This window comes from Pelophylax lessonae (genome assembly GCF_965119305.1).
Source record: "Pelophylax lessonae genome assembly, chromosome: 3".
Classification (NCBI taxonomy): Eukaryota; Metazoa; Chordata; class Amphibia; order Anura; family Ranidae; genus Pelophylax; species Pelophylax lessonae.
In genome coordinates this window covers 47774874-47796412 of record NC_138770.1, presented here as the reverse complement: position 1 = coordinate 47796412, position 21539 = coordinate 47774874, and the positions used below count along the sequence as shown (strand labels likewise).

Below are 21539 nucleotides of genomic sequence, written 5' to 3'. Positions count from 1 at the left end.
GCTCATTATTTGTTTCCATAGATGGATGTTGGAATTCAAGGACCATTTGTGTAGGACCCAGTCTTGTCTCTTCTGGTGATATGATATCCTCTGGGCAAAAAGTATCTCATTCTCAGCTTGGCAAGCAGTACATCATGGTGGTGTGCCCACTCGGTCTAGTGATTGTTGCATGTCCTGCTATCCAATCAAGAATTTTTAAAATAATGCAAGTATGGGTTATAATGATAATGCTGGAGGGCTATTGAGATGCCGCCCAATATTACAATGCTTTGGCCACTAGGGGCAAATATATGCTTCCTGCACCACTAGACCAACTATCCTGCGCTTCCCCCACTCCTACCCCAGTGGACTGGCCAGCCTTGGTATCACACTGACAAACTCTGTGGCCACACAGGATACAGGAGAGCTGGGGTCAGAGATTATGTAAGAGGTACTTGCCCGCTCTGTTTCAGTACACCTACTACTGAAAGTTATAAGTGTAACACAAACTGTCACCGAACATTTTTTTCTGTTAAAAGCTTGTAAACTGATGCCTTATATTATTTATTTTTTCATTATTTATTTTAAATCTTTCAACAAATTTAACAAATAAGCATCTCATCTTATTCTTTTTGCAGACCATGCTAGGCTTTCCATCAAGAAAGTCCAGCACTGGCTTTGAACGTGTTGATTCTTTCTTCAGCTGTGTGTGTTCTATGATCTCCTAGTAATCTGGTCTATTCAGAACAAAGGAATTTAAACCAAGTTTCTAAAACTCTACTGATTTTACAGCAAATTTGGCAGTGAAAAGAAGAGAGGAGGGGAGTGAGAAAATCCCACAAATGGGATTTCTCAACCTCTCGAGTAGGGCGGGACTTTATAGGCTATAAGTAGGTGCTGATCTTGATGGGAACAAAATGCAACAGTCGTTTTTTATATAAAAGATTAAATCATTTATTACATATATACGTACAAAAGTGTTCAATAAAACATGATAAGTACATGCATATAAGTCATAAGACAAAATTGGTTAACCACTGGATCCCCAAATGCCTCTACTGGCTAGGGCAACTATTCTGAGGTATATACCAGATCATGATATAAGATCATACACATATGGGGTTCTCCTGTGGTAACCGGGGAATCGCGACGCGTTTCGCTCGGTCGCTTCCTCAGGCGATTCCTGGAAAATTGTCTACAGAACAAGCACTGTTATCATACTTAACCCCTTGATCAAATGGGGTATCCAATTAATTTGCAGACATATCACATATGGCTCCACTGATTTGTCCCCTATTAGCCTCCAAAGCATATATTGGTAGTCACATATACAGTAGTGGAATGTATCCAATTTTTGCAGAGGAATCAGTCTGTCCAGTGCATATCTTGCTTTAGGCAGATGCAAAGAAAAAATTTCATTGCCAAGAAAGGGGGGACCCGGTCCCATGCGATAAACCAGCCGCCTCTCCTCACGGAGCTCACGCTTTCTATGAGTCCCATTTGTGGGATTTTCTCACTCCCCTCCTCTTTTCTTTTCACTGCCATTATTTAGGGATGTGGCAATAGTGGGTCTCAGAGTATTTCTTATCTTTTTCACATTTACAGCAAATTTACCATGCCTTATCCCAAATGTGTCAAAATTAGCTTAAAATTTTGCATTTTGGGAAAAAAATACCTTTAGGAAACCATGTTATGCTGCAAATAACTCCTTTTTCTCTCCACAAAAGAAAAAAGTAAAATAAAAAATGTAAGGCATAATTACACAAATAATATAAATAATATTATAATAATATTTTTTATGTGTGGAGGGTGTCCAATTTTATACTTAAAGTTATTTATATTATAGGTTGGGCTTTGTTATACATTTATAGAGTTACCCTATTGGACATTAATAAAATCGTATATAATTTCCATTAGTGGGTCTATATTTTAAAAGTGTTTTGGTTGTATTAGTGTTCCTCAATGTCCAACATTATGTCCCTTTTAATGACCAAGCAAATTTGTTGTACAAGAACAGACCCAGGATAGAAGAAAGGAGCTTTCGTAAACCTCAAGAGTTATCTAAAGTCCATTAAACCCTTAAATGCTAAACCCCTTCCCCCATTTACCGTCTAGAAATTACTTTATTAAATTTTTCCAAAAAGGTGAAACTTCAACGAAATTCCCCAATTTTTAGTGAAATGTCACAATCACTTACATTGAGGATCATCACATAGCATCCTACATCGAACATTGCAGCACTTTTGCTTGTCTGGACAGAATGCGTCCCCTTGGCACTCTTTTTCTACTGAGTCGCATATTGCGAGGGTTTCATAAGGTTTACATTTTCCTTCTTTATCTGCACACAAAGGAAATTATATATGAGTACATTGTATATAACAGTTCTATCGTTTAAGATTTGAGCACTTCATGCAATTGTATAGATAATTTGCCTTTTATTTATTCTCTTTAGACAGAACACAACCAAAAATATCACCTGAACATGATACGCTATTAACGTGAAAAAAAATTTGCAATGCATGTAAAAGCTCCTGCTAGGGCCGCTGATAGGGGGGGACCACCAGCCGACTTGTAGGGGGCCCGAGCACACAGGGGGGCCCACACAGAGAGGGGGGTTAGTGATGGACAACAAATACAGAAATCTTCCTCCAGCACCTGAATCTGATCTGCCCCTCTCCCTGCTATCAGCTTTTATCTGTTGAGAAAGAGACAGTCGTCCCTCACTAATCCCCCTCCCTTGTGTGGGCCCCCCTCCTCCCAGCACTTATCTCTGCTCAGGAGTTTATTTGTAACTTTGTTTCTCTCTCTCTGTCTCTCTGATCACTGAGCTCCAACTGCCCAGCCTGTATATTTTTCTCATCTCATCTTTTTTATTTAACATCGTTTTTTTTTTTAGATTTAGCAGGAATTATGTGAGTTATGTTATATTTGTGTCTGATAATAGTGATTTTGTTGTAATTTTAGCTAAAAATATCTTTAATATTTTCTTGGGGGGGCCCTGCCAGGTAGTCTGTACAGGGCCCTGCGATTTCTAACAGTAGCCCTGGCTCCTGCAACACAGCATACCAGTGGCGAAATTATCAGGGTCGCCAAGGTTGCACTGGCGACCGGGCCCTGGTGTTCCACCACTGTGGAGGGGGCCCCGCACAATGTTTTCAGTAAAGAAGGACACTTTCCTTCTGTCCATAAACAGCAGAAAAGTGCCAGTTAAAACTACTCTTGCCCCCTCGCTTCTTCTCCCCCTCGTCCCCCCCTTGCACACCTTACCAGCTGTCCACCCACCCTGCACAAGCCAATCCCCGTCGAGCCTAAGTCAAGCTCAACCAATTACGTACTGAATTCAGCTCAGGCCAGGGGCGTAACTACAGGGGTTGCAGGGGTTGCAATCGCTACCGGGCCCCATGCTCCAGGGGGCCCGGTAGCAAACCAGTGGGTAAACTTCCAGGATTGCAAAGGTCACACTTGCGACCGGTCCCTGGCATTGCACCACTGTGGGGAGGCCCCAAGATTGCAGGAAGGGGGCCCACTGAAGAACTTGTGAAAGAATCCTGCTGCGGGACCGTAATAAAAGGCCATGCAAGGAGTGTAAAGAGCCCCAGGATTAGTGGGAAGAGCCCTGGGCTTGAAGGTAAGGGCCCCGGCCAGGGGTCTGGGGGGCCCTTCATGGTTTCTTGCATCAGGGCCCTGAAGGTTCTAGTTACGCCTCTGGCTCAGGCCTGGTGTGTATTTGACTTGGGCGGGATCACCATGAGCGGGGGGGAGGGTGGTGGTTGGCGAGCCACTGGCACGGTGACATCATGGTGCTTGGCAGCTTTCAGAAAATGTGAAAGAATATCAAAGGAGGGGGTGCAGGGAAGGGGAGGACCAAAGCCTGCAGGCAATTACAGGTTAGTGTGTGACACAGTCAGTCACTCTATTGGGGGTCACAGATGTAAAGGGGCAGGGGGAGATCCTAAGGTAAGGGGGGACACTAATATAAACCCCCCCCTTATATCAGTGTCCTCATTCCCCTCTTACATCAGTGAACCCCTTTACCTTAGTGTATTCACCCTACAGACTCTGTTTTAAAGGGGAACTCACATAATAAAAAGACAAATGACAACTCACAAGAGCCAGAAACCATCAGGCTATATGGAATAGTGCAGTAATACGGATCCTCCTGGTGAGATGTCAGTCCGTTCTACCCGATCCGACAGCCGGGAGGACCGTTGTCTGTAGGAGAAGATTATGCCGGCAGTCTCCTATTTACAGCAGCTGTGTGTTTCTTCACGGCCTCTACCTGGGACCCAGAAGTAAATAGGAGACTGCCGGCATCATCTTCTCCTACGGACCACGGTCCCCCCAGCTGTCGGATCGGGTAGAATGGACTGACATCTCACTAGGAGAATTCGTATTACTGCACTATTCCATATAGCCTGATGGTTTTTGGCTCTTGTGAGTTGTCATTTGTCTTTTTATTATGTGCTACATTAAAAAGTCTACACTCAGAGGCAATTTTCTGTTTTTCTTGTATATTCTCTTCAGAGTTTGCCTTCACTCCTGAGAAGAGCTGCCCTAATTGAGTGAAATATAGCTCGCCACCATCATCAGCTTTCCACCTATTATAGACTTTGTTAACCGCTCAAGGACTGACCATTTTTTATTAGTTATACCAAGAGACTTTTTATTTGCTTCTCCTGAGCGCTTCATGTATATACAGTACAGACCAAAAGTTTGGACACACCTTTGGACTCCAAGATGGTGAGAAATAAGATTCTATGGTCTGATGAGACCAAAATAGAACTTTTTGGCCTTAATTCTAAGCGGTATGTGTGGAGAAAACTGGTTGCAATAGAGGGAAAGATGAATGCGGCCAAGTACAGGGATATCCTGGACAAAAACCTTCTCCAGAGTGCTCTGGACCTCAGACTGGGCCGAAGGTTTACCTTCCAACAAGACAATGACCCTAAGCACACAGCTAAAATAACGAAGGAGTGGCTTCACAACAACTCTGTGACTGTTCTTGAATGGCCCAGCCAGAGCCCTGACTTAAACCCAATTGAGCATCTCTGGAGAGACCTAAAAATGGCTGTCCACCAATGTTTACCATCCAACCTGACAGAACTGGAGAGGATCTGCAAGGAGGAATGGCAGAGGATCCCCAAATCCAGGTGTGAAAGACTTGTTGCATCTTTCCCAAAAAGACTCCTGGCTGTATTAGATCAAAAGGGGGCTTCTACTAAATACTGAGCAAAGGGTCTGAATACTTAGGACCATGTGATATTTCAGTTTTTCTTTTTTAATAAATCTGCAACAATGTCAACAATTCTGTGTTTTTCTGTCAGTATGGGGTGCTATGTGTACATTCATGAGGAAGAAGAATGAACTTAAATGATTTTAGCAAATGGCTGCAATATAACAAAGAGTGAAAAATTTAAGGGGGTCTGAATACTTTCCGTACCCACTGTATATATATATATATATATATATATTTTTTTTTTAAATATCACCTACACCCTCCTCTCTGCTCTTCCCAAGATCTTATACTCTCTAGCTCCCTCATCACCTACTCTCATGGTTACCTCCATGGCTTCTCCAGAGCCTCTCCCATGCTCTGGAACTCTCTGCAGCAATCTGTCTGAATATCATCAAATCTCCCTGCCTTTATGTGATCCCTGAAGACTCCTTTCTTCTGGAAAGCATAATCCACCACTTTCTCCTGATTTTTCAAGTGGATACCTCACAGTTAATATTTTTGTATCTCTTTCTCCTCTCCATTAGAATGTAAGCTCTTATGTGTAGGGCCCTTCTAACCTACTTGTCCTGTATTGCATTGTAACGGTACTGTCTCCCTTAAAATTGTAAAGTGCTGCACAAACTATTGGCTTTATATAAATCCTGAATAATAATAATAAAAATATAAAAGAAATTGTTGGTACCTGGTACAGGGTTATGGCAATTGTATCCACATATGTTGCAGCACTTCTGATCCCCTTTGCAACCCTGGTCATTTTTACATGTATTTTTAATAGGTGTTACACATTTTGGCGTTATATTTGGGCAGCTTCCAGGTTTATCTGTGAAGAAGACAGAGACTGGCAGTCAGTAACATTCTCCAGCTGCAAATTTTACTATTCGAATGTGATAGAAATTGTGAGACGACACATCAACAATTGTGGAAAGGGGTGCCAATGCTGTCCCCCTGCTCAAACATGTCTATCCTTTAAGACAATATTTGGAAGTCCATATACCACCCAAAAACAGGACAAGATTTTAGGAAACAGAGTTTGAACACATTGAATTAGGGAGTTTGCAGAGCCAACCTTAAGTAAACCATACACATGGCAAATTTCAGTAAAATTTTCTTTCAGTAAAATTTTCCATCATTTTTGATTGAATGGGAATCAAATATATGATCAGAAAAGGTTGTCTTAAACCAAGCACCCAACCACCTATGAGTCTGATCCATCAATACAAACCGCTTCAACACAAGTTATTGAAAATTCAGTTGAAAGAAGAAAAAAATATTCATCCAGCAGGTTCAACTGTGGTAGTATCAATTCCTTGTGAATACACTCGTCCCCCTCCTGGCCTGCCAGGCTGCATGATAAGGGTCTGATATAGATTTTGGTGGGACTCTATGCTTTTTTTCTTGCTTTTATGTAGGGTTCTTCCCCTAAAATTCATACCACATCAAGGGACTGTGATGGAATGTGGGGGGTACCTCGTGACATTTTGAATTTTTTTGTAAGGTTCTACTTAAGACCTGTATCAGTCCCAAGGGCCAAGTATGAAATTTGGGGTACCCCTACAATATTTTTTTATGAGATTGCACTTAAAATCTATACCTCTGGCCTCCACCCCCCTCTGCCAATCCCTTCACTTACCTTAACTCAGTGTCCTTCACCTCTCCCTACCAATCCCTCCACTGGCTTCCGGTTACTCATTAATATTTAAAAAAAAATAACAAGAACAAGAATAAGAGCATACAAAGCCATTCAAAACTCTGCCCCTGGCTACATTACCATTGTCCTCTGAAAATATTACCCAATCCATCCTCTCCGCTCCTCCCAAGACCTCCTGCTCCCTAGCTCTCTTATTGCCTTTATATTGTTATATACTGTCCCTTTATATTGTAAAGTGCTACACAAATCATTGGCTTTATATAAATCCTAAATTATAATAATAATAAAAATTGTTGGTACCTGGCACGGGGTCCCGGCAATTGTATCCACATATGTTGCAGCACTTCTGATCCCCTTTGCAATCCCGGTCAAGTTTACATGTATTTTTAATAGGTGTTACACATTTTGGCTTTATATTTGGGCAGCTTCCAAGTTTATCTGTGAAGAAGACAGAGACAGGCAGTCAGTAACATTCTCCAGCTGCACATGTTACTATCCGAATGCGATAGGGATTGTATGAGAACATCAATATGACATTTGCAATTGTGAAAAGGGGTGCCATTGCTGTACCCCTGCTTATACACTTCCATTCTTTAGGTCTGTATGTGGAAGTCGATGTACCATCCAAAAACAGGACAAGGTTGTAGGAAGCAAAGTTTGAACACATTGAATGAATGCAGTTTGCAGAGCCCACCTTAAGCAGCCCGTACGCGTGCCAACGTTCAGTCAACTTTTCCATTATTTTTGATTGACTGGGAATCGAACATACTATCAGAAGAGGTTGTCTGAAATTAATCACCCTACCACCCATGAGTTGGATTGATCATTACAAACGGCTTCAACCCAGGTTATTGAAACTTCAAATGAAACAATGAACATTGCGATTGTTTTAAAAGGTGATAAGCTTCTTCCAGCAGGTTCAATTGTGGTAGTATTAGTCTTCTGTGGGTACGCTTGTCCCTTTTCTGGTCTGCTAAGCTGAATTATAAGGGACTGGTATGGATTTTGGTGGGACCCCATGTTTTTTTTTCTGGTTTTTATATGAGGTTCCTCCCTAAAATCTATACAAACACTAATAGTCTGGGGTCAGAATTTGGGGGGTACCCCACACACATTTTTTATGGGGTGCCCCTAAAATCTTTACCAGACCTGAAGAGTCTGGCATAATATTTAGGGGGACTCCACAACATTTTTTAATGGGATTTCACTTAATTCATACCAGACCTGAAGGACCTAATATTATATTTAGGGGATCTTATATGGCAGTTTTTTCTTGTTTTTTTTTGGATTCCCCTTATATCCCATACTAGACCTGAAAGGAGCAGGACTTCACACCATTTTTTCACACTGTGCCCACTTCTGAATGTCTTAGGAGCGGGGGGGGGGGGGTTAGCCACTGACTGGTTATTGGGATGCTGGCTGGAGGTTGCTCTATCTATAACAACCAAGAGCCTTGAGCAGGAAGCTTTCACATTAATATTACTATTTTGACCCTCAACTTCCAAACCCAAAGAGTAAACGTTAGTTAATACTAATTGGCAGGGCTTTTTTTCTCAGAGAATAGGTGCAGGAACTCCTCCCTTCTGAGTCCCCCTTAACTCCACCCCCCTACCCACCTCCGAGCACCGTTCCTTGGTTCCATCCTTTACCCACCTCCCAGTACCACCCTTTTTAGAGAATATAGAACCAAGTATCATTTTGTGGTGGAATTTGTTCATGATAATAAGAAAGGCAGTAAAATAGATCTAACAACAATGGACACCCCAGCGACAATAGTTCCAGCCCAGCATCAACAGACTCCCAATAGTCAGCATCAATAGACCGTTTAGCAGCCAGCAACATCAGACCCCTCCCTCAATAGTAGATCCCTTTCAGCAACAATTGACCCCCTGCAACATAAGACCCACCACCAGCAACAATAGATCACCCACCAATAACAATAGACCTCCCCAGCAACAATCGAATCCCCTGAAAAAACAGATCCACTCCAGCAGCTATAGATTCCTCAACAGCCAGCAACAAAGACTGCTCCCTCAACTCTAAATCTCCCCAAGCAACAACTGAACCCCCAGCAACAAATATCCCACCCTGGCAACAATAGATCCCACACGAGCAACAGAAGACCTTCCCAGAAACAATTGACCTCCTTCCTACACAAAAATAGATAGCCTCCAGCAACAATAGATTCCCCAGCAGCCAGCATCAATAGACCCTCCAGCACACCCCAGCACCCCCTTGCCAACACATATGTTCAGTTCAGGAGGTGCCGGACCTGCGTTCCCCCGCGTTCCCGCTGAAAAAAAGCCCTGTAATTGGTATCCATTTACAAATTCATAAACACAATCTTAGAAAAGGAGGGAGTCACTGGTATGATAATATCAAATACTTCTACAATAAAAACCTGGTTTTTATACCTGATTCACATGAACCTACATTCGTGTAACAATTAGAATGAATATATAAACCCTTCTTCAGGTTTTTATTATAGAAGTATAAGTGTTCACATTTAGCAGTGGTGGTAATATTGCTGCTAAATATTTCAGCTCCTGCTAAAATTGAATGTTCTGTTCAGCCGAACATCCATTTGTTTGTCCATTTGCAGAACCTTCTAAACACAGTACAAACATCCCCCTCATTTTTTCCTCCCTTCTAGTCGAATGTTCTAGGCCTATACCATTAGGTTATTTTCTCATATAGTTGAATGTTCTAGGCCTATACCATTAGGTTATTTTCTCCTATAGTTGAATGTTCTTGGCCTATACCATTAGGCTATTTTCACATACACATATAGTTGAATGTTCTAGGCCTATACCATTAGGCTATTTTCTCATATAGTTGAATGTTCTAGGCCTATACCATTAGACTATTTTCTCATATAGTTGAATGTTCTAGGCCTATACCATTAGGCTATTTTCTCATATAGTTGAATGTTCTAGGCCTATACCATTAGGCTATTTTCTCATATAGTTGAATGTTCTAGGCCTAGGCTATTTTCTCATATAGTTGAATGTTCTAGGCCTAGGCTATTTTCTCATATAGTTGAATGTTCAAGGCCTATACCATTAGGCTATTTTCTCATATAGTTGAATGTTCTAGGCCTATACCATTAGGCTATTTTCTCATATAGTTGAATGTTCTAGGCCTAGGCTATTTTCTCCTATAGTTGAATGTTCTAGGCCTATACCATTAGACTATTTTCTCATATAGTTGAATGTTCTAGGCCTATACCATTAGGCTATTTTCTCATATAGTTGAATGTTCTAGGCCTATACCATTAGGCTATTTTCTCATATAGTTGAATGTTCTAGGCCTATACCATTGTTCTAGTTTCTCATATAGTTGAATGTTCTTGAGGATTTTTACTCTTAGGATCAAATGTTGGGGAACGTTATATTTACCCTGAAAAAGGCAATAGAAATTAAGTTTTCACACAAATTACAAACATTCCGAGTATCACATGTGACTTTCCAGACAATTGTAAAGATAGATTTGTATACATAGACCCCCTAAGTGTCATTTTAACCACTTGCCAACCACTAGCAGTACATATAGTGCAGCAGGTTGGGTCTGTCCTGCGAAAACAACGTAAATGTACGTTGCTTCGCGGGAGCGCGAGTGGGGGCGTGCTCGCGCACCCATTTGCCACAGGGGCAGCTGATCTGCGGGTCTGGCAGCCGCGATTGCTGACAGGCACCTGATCTCTCCCCATGGAGACAGAACGGCAGTCTGATGTTGTAAACACGGCAGACCGTTTTTCTGACAGCAATGAACACAGGGATCCTGTGTTCCTCCTATTTAGGAACACAGGTCCCTGTGTTAATCCAAAAGCCCACCCCCACAGTTAGAAAACACCACATAGGCTCACACTTATCCCTTTGATTGCCCCTGGTGTTAACCCAGGAAAAACTGATCTGAGAAGTAAAAACATACTTTATACTTCCCAGATTTCTTTCTTCCCTATTTAACCCCTTCCCACCCAGTTCCAGCATCACTTTAATGGGGATTTGCATCCAGGAGCAGGAAGAACCAGTTGATCATATGACGACTGGGATTGGCTGCCACAGTGGTCACTGACATTCACACATTTTTTTCGCCAGCAAATTACATTTCCCTTTAGGATTCTATTTAAAAGAAACACAAATGGCACACAGACCTTTCCAAAGTTCCCCAACATTTTTGAGGAACCTTTGGTGGGTCTGTGTGCTTTTTTTTTTGAAAGCTGGCAATAAAATGTTATTTAATGGCAACTTATATATTTTTTTTATTTGTAAAGGTCACTGTGTTACATCCTATGGCATGAATGGGGAAACAAATTACATAGATTTCCCCCCCTCTAAAATGCATATCATACCCTTTGTATGAGGTCCTCCAGGAAATCCATATCAATCTCTTATGTTCAGACCAAACTTTGAGCTCGCCCTAGTCACAACACTGAAATCGCTCAACAGATGGACATCTTCTGGGTTTGTCGCTAGGAGCACCTAGTACAAACTCTTGCTTGAAATTCATTTTAAATATTTATAGGTTACAAACATGTACACACTCAACGTGTTTCAGGCTTGATCCAACTGGCTGGTCATTGTAGGACGCTCTAGCCACAATCTATTCTCAAATCATTTCATCCAGATTGTATTATGATTCCTTGTTCAAGCCCTGAAGAATGGGGAGCCCTTTGCCCCCTGAAATGTGTTGGCTGTATTCGATGTTCTTAAATCCTAAACTAAAACAGATTTCAAGCAAGATAGAAGTTTGTACTAGGTACTCCTAACCATATACCTAGACCCTTAACGAATGGTACTCAAAGGTTGGCCATTGCTGGGGAGTGCGTTTCTAAAGGGCAATGTGCCCCATCTTTTCTCTCTGAACCGCTAAAAAAATCTCTAAAAAGCCATGTGTCCAATCCCCTCTCCATCACTTAACTACTTACCAGCAAAAGCTACTTGAAGCAGGATAATCCCCAAGAGAACGGAGAGGGCTCCAACTGTGGACGGTCTCATGACTGCTTAGCGGAGTGAATATCTGTGTCGTAGATCCATCTTTGGCATTTATAGTATATCAGAAATGAATGGGAGGAATGTGGTAGGACAGGAATGGGAACTGGTTTGGGTTCCTAGTCTTCAATACACGTCTATGAGAAGTAGAGCATCTGTTATTACATACTATTTATTTTTTCTTATTCATAGCAGTCAAGTCAGCTCTTTTATATGACTCATTAATTACTTTCCTTCCTCAGGCCAAACATAATTGGCAGATTAATGTGAGTACATTGTGTGGAAATTATTTTATTACCACACACATTCATTGCACTCCTGGACTCACCCATTATTAAATCTAAAGATGGTATCACTCAGTTGTTGTTCAGTCGTGTCTGAATCTTCGTGACCTCTTGGACCATAGTGCACCAGGCTTTTCTGTCCTCTACTGCCGCCGGAGCATGCTCAACCTCATGTTCATTGTTTCGATGATGCTATATATCCATGTTTTCTGTCGTCCTCTTCTCCTTTTTCCTTCCATGTTTCCCAGCATCAAGGTCTTTTCCAATGAGTCCTCTCTTCGCATTAGGTGGCGAAAGTATTTGAGTTTCAGCTTTAGGATCTGTTCTTCCAGTAAATATTCAGGGTTGATTTCCTTCGGGATTCACTAGTTTGAGCTTCTTGCCGTTCAAGGGACTTTCAAGAGTCTTCTCCAACACCATAGTTCAAAAACATAAATTCTTCAGCGTTTAGTCTTACTTATGGTTCAACTTTCACAGCCATAGGTTACTATTGGGAATACCATAGCTTGGACTATAGGGCACTTTGTCGGTAGGGTGATGTCTCTGCTTTTCTCCCAAGAAGCAAGAATTTCTTAATGTCATAGCTACAGTGAACATCTGCCATGATCATGGAGGTTAGGAAGATAAAAATCTGTGGCTGTTTCCATTTCTTTACCTTCAATTTGCCAAGGAGTGATGGGACCGGTTGCCATGATTTTAGTTTTATTAATGTTCAATTTCAGGCCAGCTTTTGCGCTCTACTCTTTCACCTTCATTAAGAGACTCTTTAGTTCTTCTTCACTTTCACTCAGTACCCAAGATGAAAATGCCAAAATCTATTCTTCCATCTGGGAAGTTATCTCATAATAACTTATCCAAAGTGAAATGTTATTCTGTGATTTGTCCCTTTTTATTATAACAACATGGTTCTGACTCATGTTTTTAATGCAATTCTGAAAAAAAACAAATATATTTTTTTGGGCGTTTACAGATGAATGGTGAAAGAATGTGGGTTGAGGTCAGGACTCTGTACAGGCCAGTCAAGTTCCTTCACCCCAAATTCTCTCATCCATGTCATTGACCTTGCTTTGTACACTGGTGTGCAGTCATGTTGAAAAAGGAACGGGCCATCCCCAAATTGTTCCCACAAAGATGGGAGCATGAAATTGTCCAAAATGTCTTGGTATGCTGACGCCTTAAGAGTTTCCTTCACTGAAACTAAGGGGCCAAACCCAACCCCTGAAAAACAACCCCACACTATAATTTCCCCCTCCACCAAATAATTTGTACCAGTGTACAAAGCAAGGTTCATAAAGACATGGATAAGTGAGTTGGGGGTGGAGGAAATTGGCTTGCCTGCACAGAGTCCTGACCTCAATCCGACTGAACACCTTTGGGATGAATTTGTGCGGAGACTGCGAGCCAGGCCTTTTTGTCCAACATCATTACCTGACCTCACAAATGCGCTTCTGGATGAATGGTCAAACATTCCCATAGACACATTCCTAAATCTTTTTGACAGCCTTCCCAGAAGAGTTGAAGCTGCTATAGCTGCAAAGGGTGGGCCAACTCAATATTGAACCCTACGGACTAAGACTGGGATGCCATTAAAGTTCATGTGCATGTAAAGGCAAGCGTCCCAATACTTTTGACAATATTGTGTATGTGTTACTTTGTTATCTTAAGTAATGATAATGGTATTGCTGATTAAATGTATCCAAACACTTTAAACAAGCACATGCAGGAAATATGGACTCTTTTGTGTTCAATGGTTTGGAAAGGGTTCATAAACTTCCCCTTGGTGGTAATATCCACTGCAGACTTCTCGAAAGTGAGGTGTGGTGGGTTTTCACCTTATGAAATAGGACCCTTGCTGGCTTGAATTCCAGATGAGATGTGGATTTATTCCTGAAGTAATTAATTATTGTATCATTTTGATAATTGATATTGTTTTGTACATACAATTTTCTATTTTTCTGTTTTCTCCATTTCCAGGTACTAACATTGATCATGATACAAGTTTATTGTTAACATCTTCTGGTATATTTGATGTTTTTCTCCGATTTTTGTGTTAAACTTAACTAACCTGATTGAAATCCAATGCCGCTTTCTCTGTTTTGGTTTTAATTGAATTATTGTACAATTGCTTCTATCCACTCCCCTACAAGTGTGGAGCCTGCCTTATATATGTTCTGTCTTTTACTTTGTAACTGTGCTGTGATCAAGGCTATATGCCGAAACGCGTTAGCCCCTTTTAACCTTCCTAGCGGTATTCCCGAGTGTGACTCGGGGTAAGATTTTTGAGCCAAAAGCGGTAACCCCGAGTCACACTCAGGGTAGCGCTAGGAAGCTCGCTGGATCCTGGTGGAGGTTTCACTTACCTTTTCTCCGGGATCCAGCGATGTATGAGAGCGGTGTCCGGCGGCGGATGTTCCTCTCGATCGTCTGTCAGCCCCGGCTTCTGTCTCCGGCGACGTGACGTCCGCCGGGGGGTGGAACCGGCGGCAAATTCAAAAAGTATAAACACCAAACACACTGATACACTGTAATCCTATTGGATTACATTCCCAAAATATAATAAAGTGACCTTTATTTGCCCCCCAGTGCTTTCTCCATTGCACTTCCTGCATTATTCCAATACTTTGTATCTGGATTATTGCAGAGCGACCATGGCCTCAAGCAAGCGCGCCGCAACATCAAAAGTGATGTATGACCTGCTGGGCGATAGCGACAGCGATCCCGAATCACACGGAGAGTGGAGTGACAGCGATTCATGGGGAAGCTCATCATCCGACGCTGAAAGTGAGTTTAGTAATGATGATGTGCCGAGCGATGTGCGTGATCGACTGCGGTACGGAGCACGTAGCGCCCCCCAAGGTTCCCGTATACCGAAACGCCTGGTCTCAAAGTTGATGTTGAGGAGGATAACCCCTTGGCGTATCTGCAACTTTTTTTGACTGATGAGGTCATCGAAAAAATTGTTGTGGAGACCAACCGGTACCAGCAACAACAAGCCGCAGCACATCGGCGGTTTTCCAGGAGCAGGATGTGGGAACCCGTTACCAGTGCGGATATCTGGAGATTCCTGGGCCTTATTATTCTGCAGGGAGTGGTGGGGAAACCCCTGCAGAAGTGGTATTGGACCACCAACAAATTATTGGCCACTCCTTTTTTTGGAACCATAATGTCGGAGTACAAATTTTCCCTTATTATGCGATATTTGCACTTTGCCAACAATGAGGATTTTGATGAAACTTCTCATCCGGCTCCGAAGCTGAAAAAGATCTGGGACATTTATCAATTAATTTTGAAAAACTTCCAGCGGTCCTATGTCCCAGAAAGAGACATTTGCATTGAGGAAAGTCTTATGGCATATAAAGGGAGACTTAGCTGGATCCAATATATTGCGTCCAAGCGAGCACGCTTTGGAATCAAATCTTTTATGCTGTGTGAATCCAGCTCTGGCTATATTTGGAACTCGGTCCTATATACCGGAAGAGGAACTAAGTTCAACCCAAGGTTCAGCAGCTATGGGATGGCAACTGCTTCTGTTCTGACGCTGATTGAGCCTCTGCTGGATCAGGGGTACTGTGTCACTACAGACAATTTTTATACCTCCCCAGAACTGTTTGAGTTCCTCCTACAGCATAAGACGGATGCTTATGGGACCGTCAGAGCAAACCGGCGTGACATGCCCCCCAGCTTTGCCAACAAAAAACTCAAGCCTGGAGAGTTAGTTGCCTGGCAGAAAGGCAAAATGTTGTCACTTAGATGGCGCGACAAAAAAGATGTCTGCCTGATGAGCACCATCCATAGCACCGCCACTGTCATGGTCCATACAAAAGGGGGAAAAGATGTGCTGAAACCGCAACTGGCCCTGGATTACAATAACACCATGGGAGGTCTGGACAGAGCTGACCAGGCCATGACCTTCTATCCAGCAATGCGGAAACAGCAGAAGAAATACTATAAAAAAAATTTCAGACACCTCCTGGAGCAGTGTTTATGGAATGCCTTCATTCTGCTAAAAAAGAAAAGTGACCGGCCTGTGATCCATGCGGACTTTGTGTGGAAAATTGCAGAGCTGATTTTTTCTCAGGCACCAGACACCAACAGTAAGTTGATCCGGACGCCGTGCTGCTGGTGTCGTGAACCCCGAACGACTGACCGGTCGTCATTTTATGGACCTCATTCCGCCGACGGAGAAGAAGACTGCACCCACAAGGATGTGTGTGGTGTGCTGTTCCAAGCACGACGACACCGGGCGGAAAATAAGAAAGGAAACGCGGTACTACTGTCCAGACTGTGATGTTGGACTTTGCGCTGTACCCTGTTTCAAAATTTACCACACCCGGGACGTTTATTGAAGCAGTATGAAGAGTAATATTGCATCCTTTTTGGGAAAAAAAAAATATATTGCATCCTTGTTTGACAAAAAAAAATGTCAGTGTTTTTGATTACATGATTTACTATCATTTATTGAATAAAAAGTGTTATTTTTTAAAAAAAAAAAGTGTTATTATTATATTATTATTTTATAGTTATTTATTATATTATAATTTAGGATTTTGTGTTTCAAACTTTATCATACTCGGGATGTTATAAAGAAGAACACACGGTAAAAAGAAATCATTAGTAAATAGTTGGTTTGGGCTGCTCATTCTCCAGAATTGCAAGCAAAATAATGGTACCGCTTTCAGCACCTAAAATCCGAAAGAATCATACCGCCAGGGAGGTTAAATGACTACTATGTAGCAACAAAGATCTTCTAAAAGACTCTGGAGTTGCCGGCTATACATATTTTTTGACGGCTGATCAAATAGCAGAAATGAAACATTGCTCTGCTCCATAGGGGGTTATACAGGAGTGAGAGCAGAGCAAGTTCAGGATGAATTGAACAGATGGTGGTAATTTGTAGGGAGGTCGGGGGGAGGGAAATGTAATCGAACCTGCAATTACGTTTTTTTTTTTTTTTTTTCAGTTTATTGCTTCATTTATCTGAGACAGAATTAACTGTAATTATTACTCCATTCTGCGTGATGTCATATTTCAGATGAGTTGCACAGAGAAACCGGTTCCCCAAGTCTCAGATCAAGTCTCTCTGTTAACTAGTCAGTTTCCAGGTTCTTTCCTCCCCTTGAGTTCTTGAGCTTTCTCGGTTGGCATTCAAGTTAAAGTTCTGGTCATCCCATACCTTCCTTCACCTAACCAAGCTCGCCCTTTAATTAACTAAAAACAAAACCAAACACCATGGGCCAGGGTTTTTCAACTGGGGTGCCGCGGCACTCTGCTACTTGTGTTAACCCTCATGCAGTGCAACTTAACGAGGAGAGAGAGAAAGCCAAGTCCATACGGCTCTCTCCTCCCTGCAGCTATTTGTACTATTGCTGGCAAAGCAGAAAGCTGTGCGGACCGCCTGCCCACGTCCTTCCAACTGCTGACATCATCGGTTGTTAAAGTGATTGTAAAGTCTCGTTTTTTTTTATTTATTTTAAATAACAAACATGTTATACTTACCTTCTCTGTGCAGTTGGTTTTGCACAGGACAGCCTGGACCCTCCTCTTCTTGGGTCCCTCTTTGTTGCTCCTAGCCCCTCCCTCCTGTTGAGTGCCCCCACAGCAAGCAGCTTGCTAAGGGGGCACCCAAGCCAAGCTGAAGCTCCGTTTGTCTAATCAAACACGGAACTGTGGTTCGTCCCCGCCCCCTCTCTCTCCTGATTGGCTAACTAAGAGCACGGATTTGTGTATTTAGAGCACGGATTTGAGGGGGTTTGTGCTAGGAGGAATTTTTTTTTTTTTTGGCTGGGGGGTTTGTGCTAGGAGGGGGGGTTTGGTGGGGGATTTGTGCTAGAGGTGGGTTTTTAAGGGGATTAAGGTGTTGTGCTAGGAGGGAGGATTTGTGCTAGAAGGGGGAATTTAGAGGAGTTACAACCTAAGATCCCTGAACTTTGCCTCACAGACTACATTTTAGGGCTTGTTTACACCAGTGCAGTGAGGTAACACGTGCCAAATCGCACGTTTTTCCTGTATTTCTTAATGAAACCCCACACATCTAGCAAATGCATGTATGTTTGCGCTCAATAAAAAATGCACATGCTCGGGCGCACCTCCTGGTGTAAAGATCTCCCAGAGTGGTCTTCCCCGGGATTGTGCACAGTTCTAAAGGGTGATTTGACTGAAAATGGTTGAAAAACAGTGCCTTGGACTTGTTCTTGACTGTTGTTCAAGTGCTGGAAAATTCCTTTAACATGACTGTGAAAAAGAGGGTGGACCCAAAAAAATCAGTGGCCCTTGCAGAGGTAGCACTACATAAGTATTACACATCTCTTTAGGAGAAAGAGGACTTAACCTGAACTCAAGGCAAGCAGAGATCATTTTTGCCTGTCAAAAGATTTGTTCATTCAGTTCTTAGATTTACACAGCTCCCCACAACACAATCCTGCCTTACAGGGCAGAAGACCCAACCTGTGCCCAGACTATGGCCAATATAAGTATTTACGTATTCCTAACAGTCAGTAGAAGAGCTTTAACCACGTTCCACTCAAAAGACGGCTACAGTGCAGGCTTCCAGTGCTGGGAGGGCATGAATAGATGTCCTCCCATGATCACCCTGCTTGTGCGCCCCCTGTGGCGTGCAGGGGGCGTCCTCTGTCATGGTTGAGTCCTCGGATTGGCTGATCGCAGAACAGGGTAAAGGGCCAATCACAGCAGCTCTTTACCACGTGATCAACTGTCAGCCAATAACAGCTGATCACAAAGGAAAACAGAAGAAGGTTATCGGCTTCTTTTCTCTTCACGATCAGCGTGAGGAGAATAGAAGAAAGTCGGTAACTGGCTTATGTTACAGGGAGATCGGTCCCAAGCTGTGCCCTCCAGTGCTGTTAATCAGTGCCAACCAGTACCACCTATCAGTACCCATCAGTGCCCACCATCATATGAATGGGCTGTTAAAATTCAATGCAGGGATATGTGCTGGAATTGCACAGGAACATACACGTATCAGGGTGAACTGGCCATTAGGGGCATACAATCAATGCCCTCATCACCAAACCTGTGCATGCCACTGCTGCAGGGGCTTTCTAGAAGGTTCAGATATAGTACAGTAACCCAGGCCATATCTATGGCTTAAGATTACAGGGTTCAAGATCATAAGAGGAACTTCTTGACTTGGGAGGCCTCTCGATTTCAAAGAGCTCTAGGCATTGTATAAGGATTCAGTGCTTCACCAGGCCAGTGGTATGCTACAGCCCCGAGCGGTCAGTCTGCTTCAGTTATTGGAAAAGAACCATCACCGTGCTCTCTCTTGTAAAGGCTAACAAATTATTCCCTGCAGAGGCCATTATCAGTCTCACTCACTCTTCATCCCACTACTTTACAGACACATTGGAGGTTATTTACTAAAACCTAATGGTGCAAAATATGGTACAGCTCTGCATAGCGACCAATCAGCTTCCAGGTTTTGTTGTCGAAGCTTAATTGAAAAAGCTGACATTAGAAGCTGATTGGCTACCATGCATGGCTACACCTGATTCTGGGTGCACCAGTTTTAGTAAATCCCTCCCAATATGCCCATTTGGATTTGGGTTGCCTCTTATAACAGTTTTACTTCAACATAACTTGTCAGCAAACAATCTTATTATTATAGGGAGACATCTGCAACAAGGTGGCCTAAAGCAAGTCTAATCCACGCTTTTAATGTTACAAGCAGGGCCGGACTGGCCTAGCGGGATACCGGGAATTTTCCCGCTAGGCTGCCTGCCCTGGGGCCGCTTTGGGGCTGGGAAGCTGCTGCGGTGCCTGCCCAGGACCGATCCCGGGCGGGTCACGGTGGCCGGGTAGAAAGAAGAGCGGGTGCGCCGTGAGATGACACAGAGGGGAGGGGCGTCAAAGTCCTCTTCTGACCTGCGCCCAGGAGCCGTGAACTGAACACAAACCGACCGTCTTTTGACCAGCTCGGCTCGAAACTGCACATGCGCAGTTCCCGGAGATGCTCGAGACGATGTAATCCGAGTCTCTGTGGCTGCAACAATTGCTCCGCCCCGCCACCTCTCAGCCAATCAGCATTAGAGATCGAATGTTACCCGCCCCCCCCTTCTGCAGCCCGCCACATTTGAAAAGAAGATGTGGGCACTGCAGCCAGAAGATGCCTGGTGGGATGTACTGTATCGAGGCGGTGGGAGTCTGCTGTAACCAGGTAAATAAAAAAAAAAACTGATTTGAAGCTCTTGCAGATGTGGGTTGGAAAGAAGAAGCACTGGAAGTGAGCAGAAGTCTCTTTATTGTGTTTGCTAGGCAGGACGAGGTGGAAGCAGATGACACCTGCAGAGGGATGGGAGGAGGAGGTCACAAGGATGGATCTCAGAAATTTTTGCTGGGACTTGTAGTCCCTCACCTTTGCTGATGTTATACCCCAAAAGTGAAGGACTACAGGTCCCAGCATGAACCTTACAGGGCTGAGGATGTATCACACCCTGCCCCCCCCCCAACTAGTGAAGGACTACAGGTCCCAATGTCCCTGCATGAACCCCTCGCTGAAAAGGTGTCCCCCCCGGCCCCCCAACCAGTGAAAAATCACAGGTCACAGCATGACCCCGTCAGATATAAGGGGTCACATCCTTAGATCTCAGGGGTTCATGCTGGAACTTGTACTCTGTCACTTTTGGGGGATGTGACCCTCCCTAAAGTGAAGAACTGCAAGTCCCAGAACCCGTCAGATATAAGGGGTCACATCCTTAGATCTCAGGGGTTCATGCTGGAACTTGTAGTCCTGCACTTTTGGGGTGATCACGTTCTTAAATCTCAGTGGCTCATGTTGGGACTTGTTGTCCTCCACTAGTTGGGGGGGGGGGTGTCACATCCTCACCTCTGAGGGGTTCATGTTGGGACTTGTACTCTGTCACTTTTGGGGGGTGTGACCCTCCCTAAAGCGAAGAGCTGCAAGTCCCAGCATGAACCCTTCAGAACTGAGGATATGTTACCCTCCCCCAACTAGCGGAGGACAACAAGTCCCAATAGGCGTATATTGATTGGTTAGCGCAAAAGGTGAGAGGAGGTCAGGGACAGCGCCATCAGGCAAGTCTGAAGGGGGAGGGTCAGTGATGTAAGGGGGGAAGGGGAATACAATAATGTAAGAGGGCATTAATATATAAGGCTCCCCTTATATCATTACCCCCCCCCACACACACACACATTCCCAGAGTTCCTGGGGTCCCCCTGGATTGCTCCACCTTCACCACTTTTAACCGGAATTTTCTTGGCGTAAATGGTGTTATGCTGTTGGGCCGGTATAATAATGCTATGGGGCTGGTATGAAATTATTTCCAGGGCTGGTTTTTATTCCCAGTCCGGCCCTGGTTACAAGAGTATGGGGCCAGGTCAGTGGCGTCACTATGGGGGTGCGGTCTGCACCGGGTGACACCCGC

The 21539-nt window shown here is 43.4% G+C and overlaps 1 protein-coding gene across 3 annotated transcripts in view; it reads right to left on the bottom strand.

Moving 5' to 3' along the window:
• The window catches only part of LOC309550901 (uncharacterized protein), a 229440-nt gene that overhangs the window by 105083 nt on the left and 102818 nt on the right, over positions 1–21539 (bottom strand). For 2 of the 3 annotated variants that reach the window (XM_082251286.1, XM_082251287.1), the window contains exons 3-4: positions 7164–7301; positions 5898–6035 (exon numbers count right to left, since the gene is read on the bottom strand). In XM_082251286.1, the coding sequence (XP_082107412.1) occupies positions 5898–6035; positions 7164–7301 (276 nt within the window). The remainder of the gene's footprint in view (positions 1–5897; positions 6036–7163; positions 7302–21539) is intronic. The other variant, XM_082251288.1, reaches the window with a different exon arrangement.